At 55.1% G+C, this 19998-nt stretch overlaps 1 protein-coding gene across 3 annotated transcripts; it reads left to right on the forward strand.

The window, feature by feature from the left end:
• Positions 1 to 8295: 8295 nt before the first annotated feature.
• On the forward strand, positions 8296 to 16918 carry TFAP2C (transcription factor AP-2 gamma). Of its 3 annotated transcripts, none has more exons than XM_037059957.1 (7): positions 8296 to 8601; positions 10193 to 10678; positions 10797 to 10848; positions 11972 to 12188; positions 12773 to 12891; positions 14513 to 14657; positions 15575 to 16918. In XM_037059957.1, exons 1-7 carry the CDS (start codon positions 8554 to 8556, stop codon positions 15858 to 15860), a joined length of 1353 nt encoding a protein of 450 aa, XP_036915852.1. In that variant the 5' UTR covers positions 8296 to 8553; the 3' UTR covers positions 15861 to 16918. The 3 variants fall into 3 exon arrangements, with proteins under 3 accessions (XP_036915852.1, XP_036915853.1, XP_036915851.1); XM_037059958.1 differs by lacking the exon at positions 8296 to 8601 and adding an exon at positions 8643 to 8815; XM_037059956.1 differs by lacking the exon at positions 8296 to 8601 and adding an exon at positions 9610 to 9980.
• Positions 16919 to 19998: the final 3080 nt, after the last annotated feature.

A 19998-nucleotide genomic window follows, 5' to 3' on the forward strand; every position in this document is an offset into this window, starting at 1 on the left:
AAGCCGGTATGCATTGCCCGAGTTTGGGGATTTCATCACTTTTGTCAACGCTCTGTATCCCCGCTGGGGTAGAACTTAGCCCAAGGCTGGCCCTCAGAACTATGGCCGACATGGAGGAATGCATGTCTCGCATTCTAGAACAGAAGTCACAGGAGAGCACATGGCCTGCCTGTGATTCTACTGGAGTCTCTCTCTGCCTGTAGCCTAGCAGAGACTCGGGGAAGGAATGTCTGCAAGCTCCTCTCACTTGCTGATTAACCGACCAGACCCTGGGGGTGTGGGGGTGTGGGTATGTGGGTCAACCTGAGCAGCAGGTTTCTGCCTCGGGCACAGGGCACCGCAAGCAGGTGATGCGCTGAGGGTAAGCAGGCACCCAGCGTTAGCAACAGTAACTGATCCTGGGTAACATTTTCATTATCGGGCACAGTTGGATACACTCTATATAGTTTATCTATTGAATCTTCAGCCCTGTCAGGCAGGTGCAAGGATCTCCACTCTGCAGATGCCCGCACTGAGGCCCCAGAGAGCTGAAATATCTTGTTTAAGGTATGCAGTCGGGGTTTGGAAACCACCGGGCCCTGGGACCCGTGGTCTCCGCTGGGGAGAGAGAGGAGGGTGTGGTGAATTCCAGGAGAAGGGCACACCACCAGCCTTCCAGGGTCACGAGCAAGTCACTCTCCTAACACAATAGGACATTTCAACTACTGGGGACCCCTATTTTTTTTTGGCTCCATACCAGTCCCCTGGGGGCATTGGCCTCCCCCTTGCAGGCGAGGCCAGGCAATGCTGGAGCCTGAGGTTACAGGAAACGTGTGCTCCTACGTACACTTCGAAAATGGCCCCCCAGACAGAAAAAGTGAGTCAAAGCCCCCCCTTGCCCAACTGGTTCACCTGCCATTGTCAACGGTCACCAACCCACCTGGTAGGGGACACGGGCTGGTTAGAAATAATCGTTTCCACTCAGTGACACAGATGTGTGAATGAAACAACTATAGCCCGTCTTCACTTAAGATTTTGATATTTTGTTCCTCAAGGATTTTTGGTGTTCACTTTAGTTTTCTGGAAATAGTGCATTAAAATGACTGTCTGGATTACTGAGTGTTTTAGTGGCTTCTTAAATTTTGGCCCCTCACCCTGATTCCAGCCCTGGTCATAATCCTCCTGTTGCTGACCTGGCAAGTAACTGACCTGCCCTTCTTTTGGGGGAGGGGGGGAAATCAAAGCTAAATGTGCAGCCAGGCGGCCCAGGGGAGAGGAACTCCTGGCTGCGGACTCGTCCTGAGGGTGGCGCTGTGGGAAGGTGGCTTGCTTGTGTGGGCGGGGTGCAATAGGGAACCCTTGGTTTCTGGTGGTGACCTCTCTGGGGTCCTCTGCCTTTTCCTAAATACAATTGGAAAATAGGATTTTCAATCAAATCTCCTGGGCGAGGAAGGAGACATAGACAGGAAGGATGAAATTCCTTTTGTCTTTTAAACGTGTTTCGGTGAAGATAAACTCCCTGGCCTCTTCTTCCCCCAAATCCATGTGAATTCCAGAATTTTTATAACTCATAGTATATATAAGGGGAAATTAAAGAACACCCTTTCAGTGTAAAAAAGCCTTTACATGTGACCTGGATCACAGAGGGGAAGAGAGGAACCTCTTACGGTCTGAAATTACGGTTTGGGAGTACCAACGCCATTCCCTCTCGTGGCCGGAACCTCACCCATGAACGAAGGAAGGGATGAGTCCACACCTGTTCTCACAGGAATCATTTATGCCAGTGGGTCTCAGCCACAGAGCTCCAGACTCAGGGGGTCTGCCATGGGGCCTGAGCCCGGGGGTTCACATTGCTGTGTGCGAGGTTTGCCTGGAGGACGACTTTCCAACGGACAAATAAATGAAATTGGGCCTGGGTGTCACAGGGCTGCTTAGGCTGTAGAACATGAAAACTCATGAATGCCTACCAGGGTGGTTGAAGTGGAGTCGGGGCGGGTGATCTGGATCCGCCCTGAGCCCCTCGAAGCTTTTCCGCAAGAGAACATGTTGGTGTAGAACAAGAACATTTCCAATTCTTAGTTTTCCAGGCGAAAGATTTTGTTCTGGTGAGAAAAGAATAGGTACATAGGTATTGATCTTGGAGATTTTTCAATTAGTGTGCCTGGCTGTGGGGTGTGATACATATTTCTGGTGATAGAGTAGATCTGGAGAAACTGTCTCCTCCTCCTTCTAGGTTTTGGTTTTCACGTGTGTTGGTTTTTGCCGGCTGGGGTTTCCTCCCGATCCCTGGGTTGCCATAGTACCATTTTGGCTTTTTAAAATGTTTTGTGCTTCTTTGGCGAATGGCCCCACTGAAATGAGTTCTTACACGCAGAACTCCGGAGCTTGGCACCGGGGGCCGGGAAGCCAATGCATGTGTGCCACGTGAGGAGAAGACGCCCGGCTCCTGATCCTTCGAAGAGTGGGTGGGGGAGGAAGGGATCGCCTGGGCTGAGGAACCCCCAAGCAGAAACCGCCTAGAGTAGAGGGACCTAGGGAAGTTGACACCTTCCCCGAGGGCCAATTTTTCATAGTCATGCCTTATGACGGTCAAAGGTACTCATACCTGAGGTCAGATGATGTATTTCAGCATTAACAGTAGTGACCACTGCATTTTTTCAATGATAAAAGCATGGTACAATTACAACCAAGGAGACTAGAAACCTAGAACGACCAAAAAAATTTCCTGTCTGGTAGAAATTTTGAAATACAATCAGGATGTTAACAGTGATTAGTGTAGTCCTGTAGAAAATAATTAAAACAAGACCATTGCAACCCCTCCCCCAAAGAAACCAAAATCGCAACCATAAGGAAGTAAAAAGCCCGTTTTCTCTCTGAGCCCCTCCCCTGCCCCCCAGGGCTGTCCCAGGGCTCCGAACAGCTGCTTCCCAAAGTGTGGCCTGTGCCCTATTTTAGCTCTCCCTGCAGCTAGGCCAAAAAGCAGAATGTGTGTGGATCTTAGAAGGGGAGACTATGAATGATCAGAACCCTACCTGCTCCTTTAAACCAGCTCATTTTTTCAGTAGGGTTGTTTCCTGCCTATTTCTGCCTGAAGCGGTGGTCCCGGGTGAATGTTTCACCCCCTGCGCACTACCCTTTGGCTGTGCACACATCTCTTTTTGTCTGAAGAAAGGTAAAAATGTCTGTTTCTGTCCACCGATACTTCTCTCGTAGGAGCTTCCTGGTACAGTTTGAAAACACTGCCTTTGGAGGCTGCTGGACGCGGAAACTCGAAACTGGAAGAGAGTTAACCGGTAGGTGGGGTTGAAAACTGCAGTCTTTCCTACCACTTCTTTCTCTGTCCTTGTAGGCAGACTGTGGAGGAATTGTGGATAAATTTTCAACTCATCTTCCGGGGGCGGGGGTGGGGTGGGGTGGAAAAACTTTTTTGGGTGGCCAGGGCAGGTTTGGTAGGGACGCCATGTGGGACCCAAGGTAACTGAATCGTGCAAACTTGGTTTCTCCTGCTGGCCTGGGTGATTGGAGTGAGTCCCGTAATGTCCGGACGGATGGTTTCATCAATAAATGGCGTTTATGTCTGGGTTTCCAGTCTTCTGTGAGAAGACTGTATTTTACTGGACTCGGCCATTCTGTTTCTGTTTGTGACTTTCGTCGCCAACACCCCACGCCTCTTTTCCGAAGGCGAACAGCAATGGATAACCCAGGTGCGGACAAATCTCTTTGCCACTTAAGAAGACTCCATACCCACCCACCTTCTCCTCTCCTGGGAATCTCAGGGCCCCCTGGTTCAATTTCACCTGGAAACCCAAGAGGTCCCTGAAGCGGATCAAAGTTGGAAATATCTGCTGGGAATGCATGGAAATGTGAACAGGTTTGGCTTGGGCGACAAAGTGGATTAAAAACGTCCTGTGGCAGAGAGACATCTGCCACATTTAAAACAATGTCGTGATGGAGGAAGCCCTACTGGGCCTGTCACACGCAGACACAAGGGATGACCCTTCTCCGGCGGCCAGTCGCTCCTTTCGAAGGGGAGGAGGGGAGGGGAGGAGTAAGAGGACCTTTCAGGTGTGTCCTCCAATCGGGATGGTCCTTTTGCCTGCGAATTGCCCCCCTCCCCCTTCCGTTAATTAAATAAACGCTCAGAGCACCTTACAGCTCCGGACTTGGCCCTCGGGAAGCGCAACGTTCGTGTCTCCTAGTCTTAAAAGTCTCCAGTCGCTGAGAGTTGAAGAGTTGGCGACATGAATTTCCAGTTCCGAGGGGTGAGGAGAGAGGTGTTGGGTGGAGGGCAGATGCGACTTCTGCGGGGACGAGCAGGGAGGAGGCGTGCGGGAGGCCAGGCTGCATGGGCGAGGATAAGGCTGTGTGGCCTGGGCGCCTGTGGGGGGTGCCGGGTGATTCCTGGGTGCTGCTGGGTTCTGGCGCAGGACTCGGAGCCGCCCAGCTCCTGCCCACAGTGGGCCTCTTCCTCACCTGGCGGCGACCAGACAAATGCATTAGGGCCGCCGGTCTTAGCTGGCTTGGACCGGTAGGGTGTTCTACGGTAGCGGTAGCGTTACCGGGCGGAGAAGGCCCTATGCTGGCGCCTTAGGTCTCCCTCCTACGCCTGGAGCGGTCAGGTTGTTCAAGGATGAGCCCGGGGAGAGGTGACAACCACTCCGCAGCCCATCAAGGCCTCTGGAGGGCGGGGGTCCCTGGAAAAGGGGAGGAAAAGGCGAGAGCCAGGCTTGTCTCTAACAGGTTCCTGAGAGACGCTAGGGAGGTAGCCTTGAATTGCAGGCAAGTTCCAGGCTTTGAGGTGGCTGGATAACTGAAAACGCACCTTCGCCTGCTGCAAATTGGCCGAGGGTAGTCGAGTTAGAGACTATACCCACGACCTCACTGCTTGGCCGGCGCTCGGGGCCGATGAATGTGCGTACCAGACCCGGAACAGAGACGGATCAGGGCGTTTCCCCGAAGCAGGGGTCCTCCTGGCCTCTTGGCTCTGCGCCTTGCTTTGCCCATTTGGGGAAAAGCCGACGTTTGCGCGGAAGAGCCAAAGGCTGGGAACCCCTTCTAACACACGGTTCCGCGGGATGTGCTTAGAAGTGAGCAGAAAATGGAGTGGCGGGGTTGGACAGGGGCTAAGACCAAAAGCATCTATAGGTGTGCAGTCGCGCTCTGCGCACTATTAGAACACTGCTATTTTCCTGTTATTTCGACGTGGCCCCGAACGGATGTATATAGCGCCACAGGGTGTGCGCCTTCGCGGGCTTAGACGGTTCGGGTGCTCTTTGATCGCGTCTGTCCAGCGGGAGCCCTAGAGGGTAGGTGGCGGTAATGGGCGCCTTCCTCCCGGATGGCCGCCAGCCCCGCCTGTTCGGCCCTGCGGAACGGGTCCTAGCCAGAAGTCGCGCTGTTCCGAAGGGCGGGACACGCTCGGAGGCCATCCCTGGAGCTCGGGCTCCCCCTCTCTGGGAAGAGAAGAGGAGTCACAGGCTAGCCGTGATCCAGCCATACCCGCCCGCCTTCTGTCTGGGTTTGCGGTGGGGGTGGGGGTGGCCGCGGGACTCCCGCGCGGGGTCTGGTGCCCTCTGTCCCGAGGGACCCTCCCACAGCTCGCAGGAGGTGGTCGCGCAGTAGGGCGCTGTGGTCCTTGCAGACGCCTCGTCACCTTACGACTCGCCGCTCGCCATTGGAGCGGCTGGGGGCCTTGTTCCAGGGCTTCAGCGTGTGCGCTGGCTCCCTAGGGGGCGACAGAGCCTGACAACCCATCACCTCGATGCTCCAGATTGTGTGAGGCGGCCGGCGGGGCTTGCCCCGGGGATCCCAACATTCTGTTCACAGTTTGGTGGTACGAAGCCCCGGAGGGTCCGGTAGAGGTACCCTTCCCCCACACGGTGAATGCCCAGAGGGCGCGGCTACCCAGTCGCGAGGGTTCGGGCGCGAGGGGCGGACTCAACGGAGGTCTGTTTCGCTTGCAGGAGCGCACCCCCCCAAGTCCCCGCCCACTACAGCCCTCCTCCAGCTCGCTGCTAGAATAGTTGAGCTTTAAAAAGGGCTGATGCTTTCAGTGCCCTAACCGCGGCGCGTGTGCTTGGGTTGCGGCCCCCAAGCCGAGGGTGTGTGATGTGGGCAGGGGAGACCCTGCCCGAGAGGATTGAGGGTTTATTGGCGCCCCCGTCCACAGCCAGGGCGCTGAGGTAGCAATCCGGTCGGAGCGCGTTTCCCTGGGAGACGCGGCACCGCCGGAGTCCAGGGACCTTTCCTTAGGAATGAATGGCTTTTGCCAAGCCGTTCGTAAACTCGGGTTCCCTGAGCCAAGGCCCTCCGAACCTTGCGGTCTCCCTTTGCCTGTGCCACGGATGCCTCGGGCTGGGAGGAATCTCCGTCCCTCCGGGTGGCTTGGCGAGCGCTGGGGCGGGAAGGAATGAAAGACTGTACTCGTTCCGGGTGTGGGGAGGGCACTTTTCTGCTCCGCCCGGGCCCCACCCTGCGCGGAGGTAAAGTTGCCTGCGCAGACTAGATCAAGCTGCACCCCAGGCCGGGTCTCCCAGTTAAGCCGGGGGGTTAGAAGGCCCATCGTAGAGAAGAGGTTCCGAGACGCTGACCTGGAAGGCACGGTGTCCCCACTGGAGTGCCCAGGACCCCAGCCTTCCACCCCGTGGGCGCCAGCGTGCCTGCCGCGTCCCCAGTGCCATTCCTGCAGGGCGCAGATTACCCCCTGCCCCTACCCCTGAATCCCCGCCCGGAGCGCTGCTTCTGTGTTTTGTTTTTTTTTTCTTTTACCCTCAGGTCCCGGTGTGTTGGGAGCACGGTGTCAGGGGTCGTCTGTGCACTGCCCTTTGTACGTCTCAGTGCAAAGCGCCGAAAACACGCCCTAAAGCCCCCAGGGGTCTCACTTCCAGGTCTGTTATCACAGCAGGTTGGAACGATCACCTCGGATCTACCCACTCGTGAGGCGAGGAGGAGGACACTCCGCTTGGAGGTTGCCTATTTTTAAGTTCTTATTTTAGGCCCATCTGGGTTTTAGAAGTGGGAACGCTTCAACAAACTCGAGGAGCAGTGGGGAGGCGGGGGGGGGGGATGCAATCTTCTGTGTTCAGGTGGTAGTGTCCACTCCAGTCCCGACGCTGGACTGAAAAGTATGGCGACCATTCCGAATCCGGTCCTCACCATCCCCTTCTCCGATTCCCTCAGAACCTTTAGCTCAAACACCCAGATGGGGCGTCCCAACAAAATTCGCCCTTCAGAATTACCGACTTTCACCTGGCAGTGAAAAAAGTCAATTACAATCATTGGGCCGATGGATTTCGTTTATTTAAATTTTAAAAAATATTGTCCGTTGCTTTCAAATTTCAGTGGCAAATACATATAGGGGGGAGAGGCCCAATTCATGTGGAAGGAAATTTCGTTTTCCGCCTAAATCTGCGGAACTGGGGCGGTCGCCTCTCCAGCGGGGGCCTCTCCAGCCCCTCCCTCTCTGCCTCCACCCTGCCCTCACGCTCCTCACCGCCACCCCGCCCGTGGTCCTTGGGTCTTATTTCTCCCCGCACCTCCTTTCTCCGCTGAGTTGAGGCTTCGGAGTGTCTGGTCGGCGAGAAGCAGCTGCGGAGCTGGCGCAGGGCAGGGCAGGGCAGGGCAGAGCAGGGTTGGGCTGGGCGAGGGTGCGTGGGTTGCGTGGGTTTCCCCTTGGCCACAGGCAACCGGGGGATGCAGCTTCGGGCGGAGGCGGCGACCCAGAGGCCCTAGACTTCGGAGCGAGCGGAGCCCCAAGGCGCTTGGGGCAGACAGACTCCCCTGAAGGCCTGCCTCCCCCATCTCCTCGAAGGTACTGTGGATGGAGCCGGATGGGAAGGGAACGTCTCACAGAAGTTGGAGTTCCAGCTGCAGGATCCCAGCCTAAGCTCTGTCTGGAGCGGGTGGAGTGAGACGTTTTAGGAGACAAGGGGACCCCCCGCTGTTGAGACGCCCCAAAGGCGGGGGGGGGTCTCTAATTCAGCGTGGCGTCTTTTAGGAGATGGAGGAAAGCGCTCAAGGCGAAAGAGGGGGGCTCTTAGGTATTTAGATTCAGGCCCCCCGCTCGGCCAATCTCGGGTGCGCGCGGCAGGGACGGAAGGCGCTGCAGAGGACCCTGGCCTCGCTGGTCCAGGCGCTCGGAGAGGTGCGGCCCACTCCTCTTTTAGCCCCTGCATCTCGAGTCTTCGCGCGGCGCCTGCCCAGGGTGCGGGGCGGAGCTAGGCTGGGACTGGCTGGGGGCCGCCCCTCCCGCGCCCGGGCCTGCGCGCCGGCCCCCGGGGAGGAGTTATGATAATTTCCTTCTCATTAAGGCGCCCGGGTCCCCCGGCTATCGCCGGGACACGCTGTGCGGGCGCGGCTTCCCGGGTCCCTGCCAGCGGCCTGTACGCCGGCGGCAGCTGTATCTACGCTGGCAGGGCCGTGGATGAGTGTCCAGTGACTGGTTCGGCGAGACCCGCGCGCGGCGGGAGCGGTGGCAGGCGCCTGGTCACCGTGACCCCAATTTTGGATTTACCGCTGGGGGGGTGGGGGGAGCCTGGATTTAACTGGCGGCTGTTTTGGGGGACGCAAGACGCCATGTTGTGGAAAATAACTGATAATGTCAAGTATGAAGAGGACTGCGAGGTGAGCTGGGCACATGGGCGCAGCCCGGCCCCGCCCGAGTACCGAGGTCGGGGGCAAGGGTGCAGGAGCAGCAAGCAGGCACCCGCCGCTGCCCCGCGATGGGACGGGGCCCACTTTCCCGGACACCCCCTAGTCTGTTTCTCCGGGACCCCCTTCCTGAATCGGGACTTTTCCCAAAGCTCTAGCCCCGGGAGCAGGGCCTGGAAAGAGAATGGTAAATCCCACCCACAAAGCTTACCGGTCGGGTGCACGCAAAGCAAAACAGCTCTTCTTCCCGTTTTCTCGGAAGAGCGTCTGCAACCCTTCCTTAGACGTGGCTTTTACGCACGAAATCTCCGTCCAAAGGGGTCAGGCGAGGCGACCTGCCTGTGGCACCTTCGCGGAGTCGCCTCCGAGGCGGGCTTGTCAACCTGCCCCGCTACCTTCTCGAGAAAGAAGACAACATAAGTTTGGCTTTCGGGAGAAGTGGGGGCTGGGGAGTGTTGAGGGGGGTGTTTGAGGCCAGATGGGGCCGTAAGCGCTCGGAGTGCTCCAGCCTGTCGGACAGGTTGGGCTAGAGTTTCGGAGAGTGGGAGGGAGGGAGGTGTCGAGCGGGAAGAGGAAGACGACGCAGGTGGCGGGAGGCGTGAGCCGGGCGCTGGGTGAGGGGAGCCGGGCCAGGGCCCCGCGGGAGCGCACCGCGCTCTGGGTACCTCCAGGGGGAACCCCTGCTAGCAGCCCGGTGCTCTTCCGCCAGGGGGCGACAGTGCCATGTTTCTCCTGGTTCCCACCACCCCTTGAACCCCGGAGCACTGGAGACACGTCCTTTAGGAACTAAGTCGGACAGCCTCAGGGCGAGGGTACGAGTGCAGGCCAGGTTGCCCAATTTTCGGGGTCCTTTGGTCTCCATTTGTGTACCCACTTGTGGAGACACGGACTGGCCAGCAGGGCGGTCTCACTTCCTATCCACACAGGGGTATCCCCTGTGTGTGGATCAGGGAGGGCTACCAGGGAGGGCAGCTCCGGATGAGGCGCGTTCCTCCCAGTGTTCCTTCTCCAGTTGCCCCGCGGCGCTGGGTGGCAGGCCCTACTAGGGAGTGTCACTCGCCCGGAGGTCTTTGTCCTGAGGGCGAGGAGGAGAAATTCCCTGGGGTGGGGAAGATGCGCACTTCCCGCTCTGCGCGCTTTATCCGCTCCCGGCGCCTCGCCACGTTTATTCGCTCCTCGACGCGAAGATGTGCGGGCTAGTGAGCGAGAGCTCGCTGCACCGCGTGCACCGCGTGCACCCGGGGCGAACTTCCTCCAGGCCCTGGAGCTCGCCCTTGGTACCTGCGAGCGCCGCCTCGGGCGTAGGAGCGCCCAGACTTTCGCCGCGGGGCTTTGGGCGCTCTTCACCCCAGGTTTCTCACCAGTCTCCTTTTCCTAGGCAGTTCACAACGAAATCCCCGGGCACATTGCTCTTGGGGGCCCTCCGGCCCTCCGGCGGGCCCCGCGGGTTGGATCCGGGCTGGCGCGTTGTGGCACTGGGGGGAGCACGGCTCAGCGCTACGACTGCAGCCGGTTCGCAGTAGCGGGGTTTCGTGCTAACCGGGAGTCGGTTTCTCTACCCCAGGATCGCCAGGACGGGAGCAGCAATGGGAACCCACGTCTCCCCCACCTCTCCTCCGCCGGGCAGCATCTCTACAGCTCCGCGCCGCCCCTCTCCCATACCGGAGTCCCGGAATACCAACCACCGCCCTACTTTCCACCTCCCTACCAGCAGCTGGCTTACTCGCCATCGGCAGACCCCTACTCGCATCTGGGAGAAGCGTATGCCGCTGCCATCAACCCGCTCCATCAGCCGGGGCCCGCCGGCAGTCAGCCGCAGGCCTGGCCCGGCCGCCAGAGCCAGGAGGGGGCTGGCTTGCCCACGCACCACGGGCGCCCAGCCGGCCTGCTACCCCACATCTCCGGGCTGGACGGTGGTGCTATGGGCGTCCGCAGGGATGGCTACCGCCGCTCCGAACTGCTGCTCCCGCACGGGCACCCCCTGGACGCCGCGGGCCTGGCGGAGAACCTGGGCCTTCATGACATGGGTCAACAGATGGAGGAAGTGCAGGTGAGCGGCGCCTAGGATCCCGCCCCCTCCTGCCGAGACCGTGGGCCCGTAGACTCTCTCCTAGCCCCCTGCCCGGGCTCCCCGGAACTTAAAGAAAACTTTGTCGTTTCTCCCTTAGATCGTGGACGAGCAGCATCTGCTTCTGCACGATCAGACTGTTATTCGAAAAGGTAGGGCCACACGTGGTCTGGGTACTGGCTCCTGGTGGTTAACTGTGCTGTGAAGTTGTTAATTTAATGGCAAGGTGGGGGCCTTTGGTGGTTTGCTTGGGACATCTGGGGGTTGGGACAGGAATTGAGGGGAGGCAGGTTTTGGGAGTGAGGAGAGAGGGGACTTCTTTCTCACCCGCATGAAAAAGGGTAGGTTGGTTACTCCTTGAATTCAAGGTTGTTTTCACCCTGTTCAAGGAAGCCTTCCAGGGTGCGTGAACAGGGTTTAATTGGGGGAAAAGCCACACCTTGTGCCTTAGTCCGCTCGTTGGTTCTGCGGCAGTTTCAATGGCGGAACGAGCCTGTGTGATTTTTATTGTCCGTTTCAAATGTGCATAGGGCAAGGGTCCTTAATTCGGACCTGCAAGAGAAGCAGTCTGACCTATGAACACGACCTGAGCACACAGGCTGCGCAGTCCGGTGGGGGCTGGGCGATCTGGCGGGGGGGTGGAAATTAAGTTCCGGGCTGACGGGATTTCCAGTCCGGCTGTTTTGAGAAAGGGAGTGGGCCTGAATTCAACGCAGTCTGTTACTTGAAGTTGAACTGCTTTGAGATCTACTGGGGGAAAATGGATTAAAAGAAAAAAACCAGCTTAGAAAATAAACTGCATTTCCCAGGAAATTTATAACAGGACAGGTTTGTTTGTATTTAAAAACCTATTGGGATCGGTTACACGGAAGGTTTTTTGGCAAAGGATCTGAGTGTGTCCTGTGACTTTGGTTTTCCTTCAAGTAAGAAAAACAAAATCACCATTTATTTAGCATCGAAGCAGGGTTTGAGGTTTTTTTTCTTTTAAACAAATGTTCTAATTAAACAGATTTTTAACAGGTGGCTAGAGAATGAAACTCCTCCATGCTTGGGATCTTGACTAATTAACTTCCCAAGGTGTTAACTTGTGAATTTCAGATTCGATTATTTTTGAAGAGCAAGGCTTAAAAAAAAAGAAATCTGCCATTTATAGCCCCACATGCGATGATGTTTATTTGGGTAGAGAGCTCTTTCAGCTTTGGTTCCTGGTGGTCAAAGGACTCTGACTGGGATGGGGTCCCCCCCAAGACTGCTGCCTCTGATTCTCATTCACAGGGCCCATCTCCATGACCAAGAACCCCCTGGGTCTCCCCTGTCAGAAGGAGCTGGTGGGGGCCGTGATGAACCCCGGCGAGGTCTTCTGCTCTGTGCCTGGAAGGCTGTCTCTCCTGAGTTCCACGTCTAAATACAAGGTGACGGTGGCTGAAGTCCAGAGGCGACTGTCCCCGCCGGAGTGCTTAAACGCCTCCTTGCTGGGAGGTGTTCTCAGAAGGTACACAGGGCAAGGGGCACACTCGGGGCACGGCTGGTGTTGGTGTGTTTGGGGGCGAATCTAGGGAAGGACCGGGAGGTATTTTTAACGTTTATGTAACTTCGAGACCCAACACTGCATTCTAATCGGCTCGGAGGGTTTTCGTACGTGTCTTCTCTTTTAGAAAGTGGCAAATGTAGAAAGAGGTGCTAAAACATCGCCAGCAAATTATCATCGGGTTAGAATTGATTCCCTATGCGAAACGGCAGCCTCTGTGTTAAGGGGAGGAGAAGCACCAGGGCCTTTGCTGCCCCCGGGAGGTGTTCGGAACCGCTGCAGTGTTTACAAGGGAAAATGGATGGACTCCAGTACAGCTTGCAATGTTCTGGGGTTTAAAAAAAAAAAGTTGGCGATGCTTAAAAAAAAAGAAATGAGTTTTGCATTTTACCAGGAAGAATTCCTGAGGCCTCCCTGTGCCGTTTGATTCTTTATGGTCCACGGGATGCACGTGGTCTCGGACCCATTTTGGTGTTGATGGCAGGCTAGGAATTTGGGGGTTTGAAGTGTGGTCTTTGGCGATAGCCACAACACTTTCTTGTGCCCAGGGCCAAATCCAAAAACGGAGGCCGGTCTTTGAGGGAGAAGCTGGACAAGATTGGGCTGAATCTTCCAGCCGGGAGACGGAAGGCCGCGCACGTAACCCTTCTGACGTCCTTAGTGGAAGGTCAGTGGAGTTTTCTGGTGCTTTAATTTTGCTGGGTCGCGTCTTTACTATTTCTCTAAAAAAAGAAAGCTTTAAAAACGCCTTTTGGTCGTGGGCAGAGTGAGACGGAGGTGATTCAGATGGTCCTCAGTTCATTAGAATGAGCTACAGTAAGTAATTTTGTCAAATAAGTTAGCATTTAAAGATCTGTTCTGGGTTTCCTAGGAGAGATCAGTGAGAGAAAGAAATGGGTTTTTCCTAACCTAAGAAATCACATTATAGGGTGCTGAGACATTTTCCGTTGAAATGAACCGGTTTTTGAAGATGCGGCCCATCAGTTAGTATGCCTTCAAAAAACCTAGTCACTTACTGGTGGACTGGAGCATGGCTTCTGGTTTTTGTAGCCGCGGAATGTGGAGATTATTGTAGTCAGCAAAGACAAGCCCTGCGTGCAAGGGGCCTGGTCCAGATCACAGTTCCAGGGTTTGTTTCCCCCCATCAAAAGAAAAATGTATGGGGAGCCACAGGAGGGTCCCTCTGCCCCAGTCCTCAGAGAGTAGGAGGTGACATTGCAGGTCCATGAAGGAGCCTGCACCTCCCAACCTGGACATACAGCCTTTAAAGGGGGAAATGAGAAAAGACTGAAGTGATTTTTTAAATTAATTTTTAGAGAGAGGAAGGAGAGAGAAACATTGATTTGCTGGTCTATTTATTTATGCAGTTGTTGGTTGATTCTCACATGTACCCTGACTAGGGATCGAACCCACAACCTTGATGTATCTGGGCCAAGGTCTAACCAACTGAGCCAGCTGGTCAGAGCTGAAGTAATTTTTAAAAAAACAAAACACACGCTTAATGGGCCGGGGAAAGAGGTGTGGGGCCTGCAGGCTTATCCCTCAGCCTCCAGCCGGCCCGGAGTACCTGGCCCAGTCAGCTGGGCTCCGGCAGGGGGAGCCAATGAGGGGTAGTGTCCTCGTAGCCAGGCCATCTTTTAAGCACGTTCTTCCCCTGGTCTCAGGGTGCCAAAGAGCCTTGGCAGGGCCACACTCCGCCCTTTCCTAAGTGCCTTCGGAGGTCAGGGGAAGGAGCAAGGAGCTGCACGTTACCTGCCTGTTGGGGACCAGCTGTCTGCATGGAGCTCAGTGGGAGGGTTCTGTGTGCACATGAGTGTGTCTCCACTGGGTTTTCTTACCAGCCTAGTGTAGGGGTGTCTGAATAAGAAAGGGCGCCGGAACAATGGCGCTTAGATTCTCATTCAGTGAGTCTGCGGAGGCGGGTGGGTGAGGGGGCGCCATCTGGGTTTCTGAAAAACTCTACCCTCCTGGCAGTGTGGAGTCAGCACCAGGTACCTCTGCGGGGTGCGGGGAGGTGATGCTCTTTAAAGTTTCTTCTTGGCCTCTTCTCAAGGTCTCTGTGTTCGAGTCAGGCTGGGGACAGGTTAGCCTTATTCAGGTGCCATCGTCACAGAGGTTGGGGTCTGTTCTCCACCCGTGGTAGGATCGCACCCTCTGTTCCTAGGGGAGTCCCTCTTTACCGGCCAGGTTGAGGTCATTTAGAGCACACAGTGACCGGTGCAGGAGGACCGGGACAGCCTGCCCGTGGTGGCTGCGGCCATCCTGACTAACATTTCCCGTGATTCCAGGAGAGGCCGTGCACTTGGCCCGGGACTTTGCCTATGTCTGTGAAGCGGAGTTCCCCAGCAAACCTGTGGCTGAGTACCTGGTCAGACCGCACCTGGGAGGGCGGAATGAGATGATGGCAAGGAAGAATATGCTGCTGGCTGCACAGTAAGTGCCCAGACTCACACCTGACAGCTTCCTGCCCGGACCTTGGGCTGGAGGGGCCAGCAGGGCCCTTGGTGCTCCAGAAAAATGGGTTAACTAAGGGTGGAGGCCAGGGGCTTTCTTTATTTTCTTTTCAAAGTCAAATACCTTAAAAGAGCGGGTAAAATGAATGAATGCATTGCTCCCACAGTGAAGTTTTTTGAGCTGCTTAGCTGTTGAGCTCAGAATAGGTAAACTACCCTTTCACGAAGGTATTTGCATATCTTGCAAAAACGTGTTGAAGAGATTGTTTGCCTTGTCACACCCAGTAAAGATTGTGTGCCTTCAGCCTCCTCTAACCAGACCTGTTTCTTAAATACAGCAACCATTGATTGGATTTGCTGGGGACCAGGGGGCAAATTAAGTGCCTCAAACACAACTTAATGCAGCTGTGGGGATGCTCATAGAAACCAACAGTAAATTGGTTTCAAAATCCTGGGAAGTGAAGCAGAAGCAGTCATGCTGGGAAATGGAGTAGAAGGGAGTGGGGAGCACAGTGAACCAGCCTGGATAAAAAGTGAGTTTTGGGGAAATGTGTGATTCCCCAAATTGGTTTATTGAACCCACCCAGCATCAAACATCCCCTACCCTCCTGGGCTGGAATGCTGACCCCACCTAAACCAGTCCTCGTGACCTTGGCCATTGACTGGATTAACTGGGGTTAATCCTGATATCTTCTCATTGCAAGTAAGGATTAAATGAGATAGTGCTTGAAGGAGGGGACCAGCACATAGTAGGCCCTGAGTGTGAAGTGGGCTAGGATATTAGTGTTGGGTGAAAGCCTCCTGCCCTGGCTCAGGCCAGAAGTTCTCTGATTGCTTCCCACCAGTCCCCCTCAAGGTAATTTAGGGTGAGCTCACAGGTGTGTGTTGTCTTCACAGACAAGTGTGCAAAGAATTCACGGACCTCCTCAACCAAGACCGCACCCCCAACGGGAACAACCGTCCTGTCCCGGTCCTGGAGGCCAACATGCAGAACTGCTTGTCCCACTTCAGCCTGATCACCCACGGCTTTGGCAGCCAGGCCATCTGCGCCGCCGTGTCCGCTGTGCAGAACTACATCAAGGAGGCCCTGCTCGTCCTGGACAAGTCCTACCTGAACCCCGGAGACCAGAGCCCCCCCGACTCCAGCAAGACCCTGGAGAAAATGGAGAAGCACCGAAAATGAAGTGGGTGGGAACAAAGAATTGAAGAGTCTGGGTGGGGGGGCGGGGGGCGTTCTCCAGAACCACTCTGGACCAGCACAGATGGGGGGGTGGGGGAACTCCTTGCCTGGGGACAAGTTGAGCTTGTTACCCTTGTTCCCATTAAAAAGGCCTCTCTCTGGATCTCAGGATCTTGACTTAACCATGACCTCTTGGAGTCCTTAGTATTTCTCTGGCGCTGCAGTGTTGGATACCTTATCAGAAAGTGACAAGTACTGGTTCTTGACTCATTAAGCTTATGTTTTATTATTCTGAACCGCATTCTTCCCGTCTCCGAAGTGGTGCTACAAGTTTTCAGACCTTTTCAGTCCATCCCCTGGGCTAACCAGAAACCCACACGTCAAATTCAATGCGATGCAGATCAATACAAACTTGCAGTGTGTTGAGGTTATGGCTGGCTTTTGTGCCCACTAAATATTTATCTTTTAAAAAATGTATTTAATGTTTTGGGGTATCAAATTCTACACACAGTAGGAGGCAGATTCTGTCCGCTTAGCAACTAAATTAATAGATGGTATTAGACACACTTTAAAACCCCTCGTTCAAAGGGGCCTTCGGGTTTTTATAGAACTTGTAAACACAAAGCCTGCTGATGATTTTATGTTTTGGGGGGTATGTTGTTTCCTTTTTAACTTTAAAGATTAACTCTTCAAATGGGAGATTCTTTGGAATGGCTTTGTTCATTCCTTTAAGGTACGGAAGCTTTATTTGCATATTTATTTCACATCTGGGTGTTTGAGGAAACTTGAAAAAGTAGGCATGAAACGTTCTGGTTGCCTGTCATCGCCCCCAGCCCTGGAGGAAGCGCTATTACTTGCAGAAAGTGTGTTGTGTGTACAGAGTTTATTTATGCATAATTTAATCGGGTCTGTATATACGGGTGCACTTCTTAATGACTTTCTGGGACACGCAGTTCTGTTTTAAATAACTTTTAAAGGTGATGGGGTCATCTAAAACACATCCTTAGGTTTGATTCATATGCTCACAGGGTATTAGGAATTAGGGTGCTGGGTTCACTGTTCTTGGTGGGAAAGATTCTCTGTAATTGAAGCTCTCTCTGTTCACAAAGCAATAACTTGGCGTCTCCTGTTGGGCTGACCTCAAATTTGAGCGTGCAGTGCAGTGCATGGGGTGCCGTGGAGGTTTGGAACTGAACGCTGTGCCTGTAAATGCTCACACATTCACTGCTGTGTATATGATACCTGTACAATAAAAAGTATTCTCGATAGACGCTGTGCCAGTCTGGTGATGACTTGGTGGTTTGAAGCCTCGGGGGGCGGGGGCCGCGGGGGCTGCGGGGGGGCCTCGGGGGCAGAGCCGGGGTGTTTGGGCTGGGCTTGGTTCCCAGGACTGACTGAGTAGTGAGGCTGCGGCCCAGGGGAATGAGAAGTGTCAACTTCTCTCCCCTGCAGTTCTGCCCAGCTGCCCCAGGTTCTGTGTTCAGGGGTGCTCAGCTGGGTCTAGGACCTGTCCTCCCTGCCCCAGGGGCCCTTGGGAAGTGTTGGAGAGATGGTTTATCAACCGCAGTTTGGGAATAGCGCCTCTTGTGTAAGGCTCCTCTGTTGAGAAAACACTGTTCTGTGTCCAAGTTGCCACCTGAATACCCTGAGAATGGAGGTGACTGTAGGCGCTCCCTGGGCAGACATCCCTGTGCAGGACCTGGCATTCAGTCAGACATGAGCATGGAGGTACGGGCTTGTCCTTCCAGAAAATCCAAGTCACCCATGTAGGGAGACGCAGCGGTGCGGATCTCTCCCGGGCGTCCTGACCATTTTGCCTGCCGGTGAAATTGGTGGCTGGGTGGTGGGGGCAGGTCCCTATGGTCCACGTAGAGAGCAGAAAGGTCTGGCAGGGCTCGCGAACTTGCTGGATGTTTTGAGGATCTTGGACGCGCACCCGCCGGGACTTGATTTTAAGTTGAAGTGGCCTGGCACGTGGTCCAGGAAGTGATGTGTTTATAGTTTGGCACGAGTGGCTGGGCTTCAAAGGGAAGTGGGAGCCGAGGGTTTTCCACGGTGGATGAGGCCTTTGCTTCCACTCCAGCCTCATAATCCTTAATGCCTAACTCTCCCAAACGCCCAGCAATTCCTGACTTAACGTTGGCATCGGATGTTAAGCAATTTAAACTCTGCCAACCTAATACTTTGCTCTTGGCAGCCCGTCCTTGGCCACTGAACGTTCTCATTGAGTTGGGTTTATCTGGTTGACATGTCAGAATCGACTGCTTTGCTTCAGAGTAGCTTAAAGAAGCCTTACGTTGGCAGTTATTTCTCAATCAAGACTGGGTGTTCGGAGGAAGTCACGGGGGCAAAGGGCCGAAGGTAAAAGGACTATTTTGTTCTCAGCACCTTAACTGGCTTTTGGACTCCGGTCTGGCTTTTAGGAGCTGTGCCGAATCGCAATGCAGACAACGTTCTGGAAACGCCCCAAAGTCAACCCAGGATCGAAGTGAGTCATGAGCCGAGCTTAATGCTGGCTCCGCGCTCACTTCTCATGCCCGCTGGAAGTCCAGGGGACGGCCACTGGCTTTCCCGGGCCTGCAATGCGGTTAACAGCTTTCTCTTTCTCCCAAGCTGGCACCGTGCAAAACCAAACAGGCCCCTCCGAGGTCCCTCCTGAAATGCTGCTGGCCGCCTCAGCTTTCCCACCGGGCTCTGGTTGATTTGAGAGAAGGGTGCCTCATGACGGCTCTAGGGGAGGTGGGGACATCAGGATGGCAGACCTCCGCTTCCCGTCAGCCAGGGGGAGGGTTCGTTTCAAGCCCCGTGTTAGTGAGTGGGCACACCTCTCTCCTTTCTCCCTTCGCCCTGTGCCTTTGTTTGGCTCTGGCATTGTGACAAGTTGGGCTTTCCGCTAAGGCACAGGACTCGGCTGAAAAGCCTTTGCCCTCTGGGAGAAGAAACGAAGTCTCTTCCTTTTCTGGCTCTGGTCGCGCTGAAGGGAGAGCCCAGCATTGTCTGAAGGCACGCGTCTAGAATTCCGTTTGTGACAGAGCTGTCTCAGCAGGACTGGTGCCTGGAGACTTGCCCAGCCAGCCACCTGGCACCCCGAAGACGCCCCTGCCTCGCAGACGGCGCGCGTTCGGGTTCCCCGGGAGGTCAGAGAGGGTGTTTCCAATCAGGTGACACGGCGATTTTACCTTCCATGTGTGCGCGGTTTGATGGTGAGGGTTAGGAAAGGGTCCACCCGTCCCGGCTGTTTCTCATTGTCGACCATTCTGTAACAATTGCTGTCATTCTTTTCTTTTGGGGGGTTTAGGGTCAGGGGAAGCTCTGAGACCTAAGGTTGCCAAATTTGAATGCTAACGAACAAGACAGGATGAGGTCATCGATGGGCAAGAGACAGACTCCGGAAAGGGCTTGGTGGCCGGGCGGGGATGGGGGTGGGTGGGCGGGGCTTGGGGGACCCATCGCCTGGTTTCCTGGGGGGAATGTTAGACCCCAGCGGTAGAGAATACTGAGAGGCTGCTGCCACGTCTGAAGACTTCTCCAGTGTCTCCCTTTTGCACGGGGAGCGGGGTAGAGGATGTTGTGAGGTGGCAGCTTGTCTTCCTCTGCGAGTAGGTGGAGACGCTGGAAAGTGGCTACCAGTGGTCACAGAGGCAAGGGCAGCCTGAGGCTCCTCGAGGTGAGCTTTCGGGTGAGGGAGCTTTCCGTGACCCACCTGTGGCAGTGACCCCGAGCAGACGTCCTCTCCAGCTGCCCAGGCGCAGCGGGCGGTGAGGGTTTTCCCTATCGTCGGAGAGAAACTTTGCTTTCGAAAGGGCAGTTCTGCAACAGACGGGCGTGCTCTGCCCAGGGTGCTGTTGCATTCTCCATACGATAGTGGTTGACTTCCCTCTCTCGGATCTCACTATACCTTCAATTTCTCCTCCAGTAGACAGTCATCCATTCACTTCTCTGGCATTCGAAGGCCACCGGTGGTGTGGGGAGGCTTGGTGACACCTGCAGCCATCAAAATCTGACCCCTTGCTGGTGTTGCCAACCCAGGCTGGCATTGTGCCTAAGGGCCAGTGATGCCAGACCTACTTACTGTGCCCTGAAAGTCTTTGTCCGCTAGTGACGTGGAACGTCATCTTCTGAAAGGAATTTGATTTTTTAA

This window comes from Sturnira hondurensis, unplaced genomic scaffold (assembly GCF_014824575.4).
Source record: "Sturnira hondurensis isolate 20B ecotype Veracruz unplaced genomic scaffold, ASM1482457v3 Scaffold0011378, whole genome shotgun sequence".
Lineage (NCBI taxonomy): Eukaryota > Metazoa > Chordata > Mammalia > Chiroptera > Phyllostomidae > Sturnira > Sturnira hondurensis.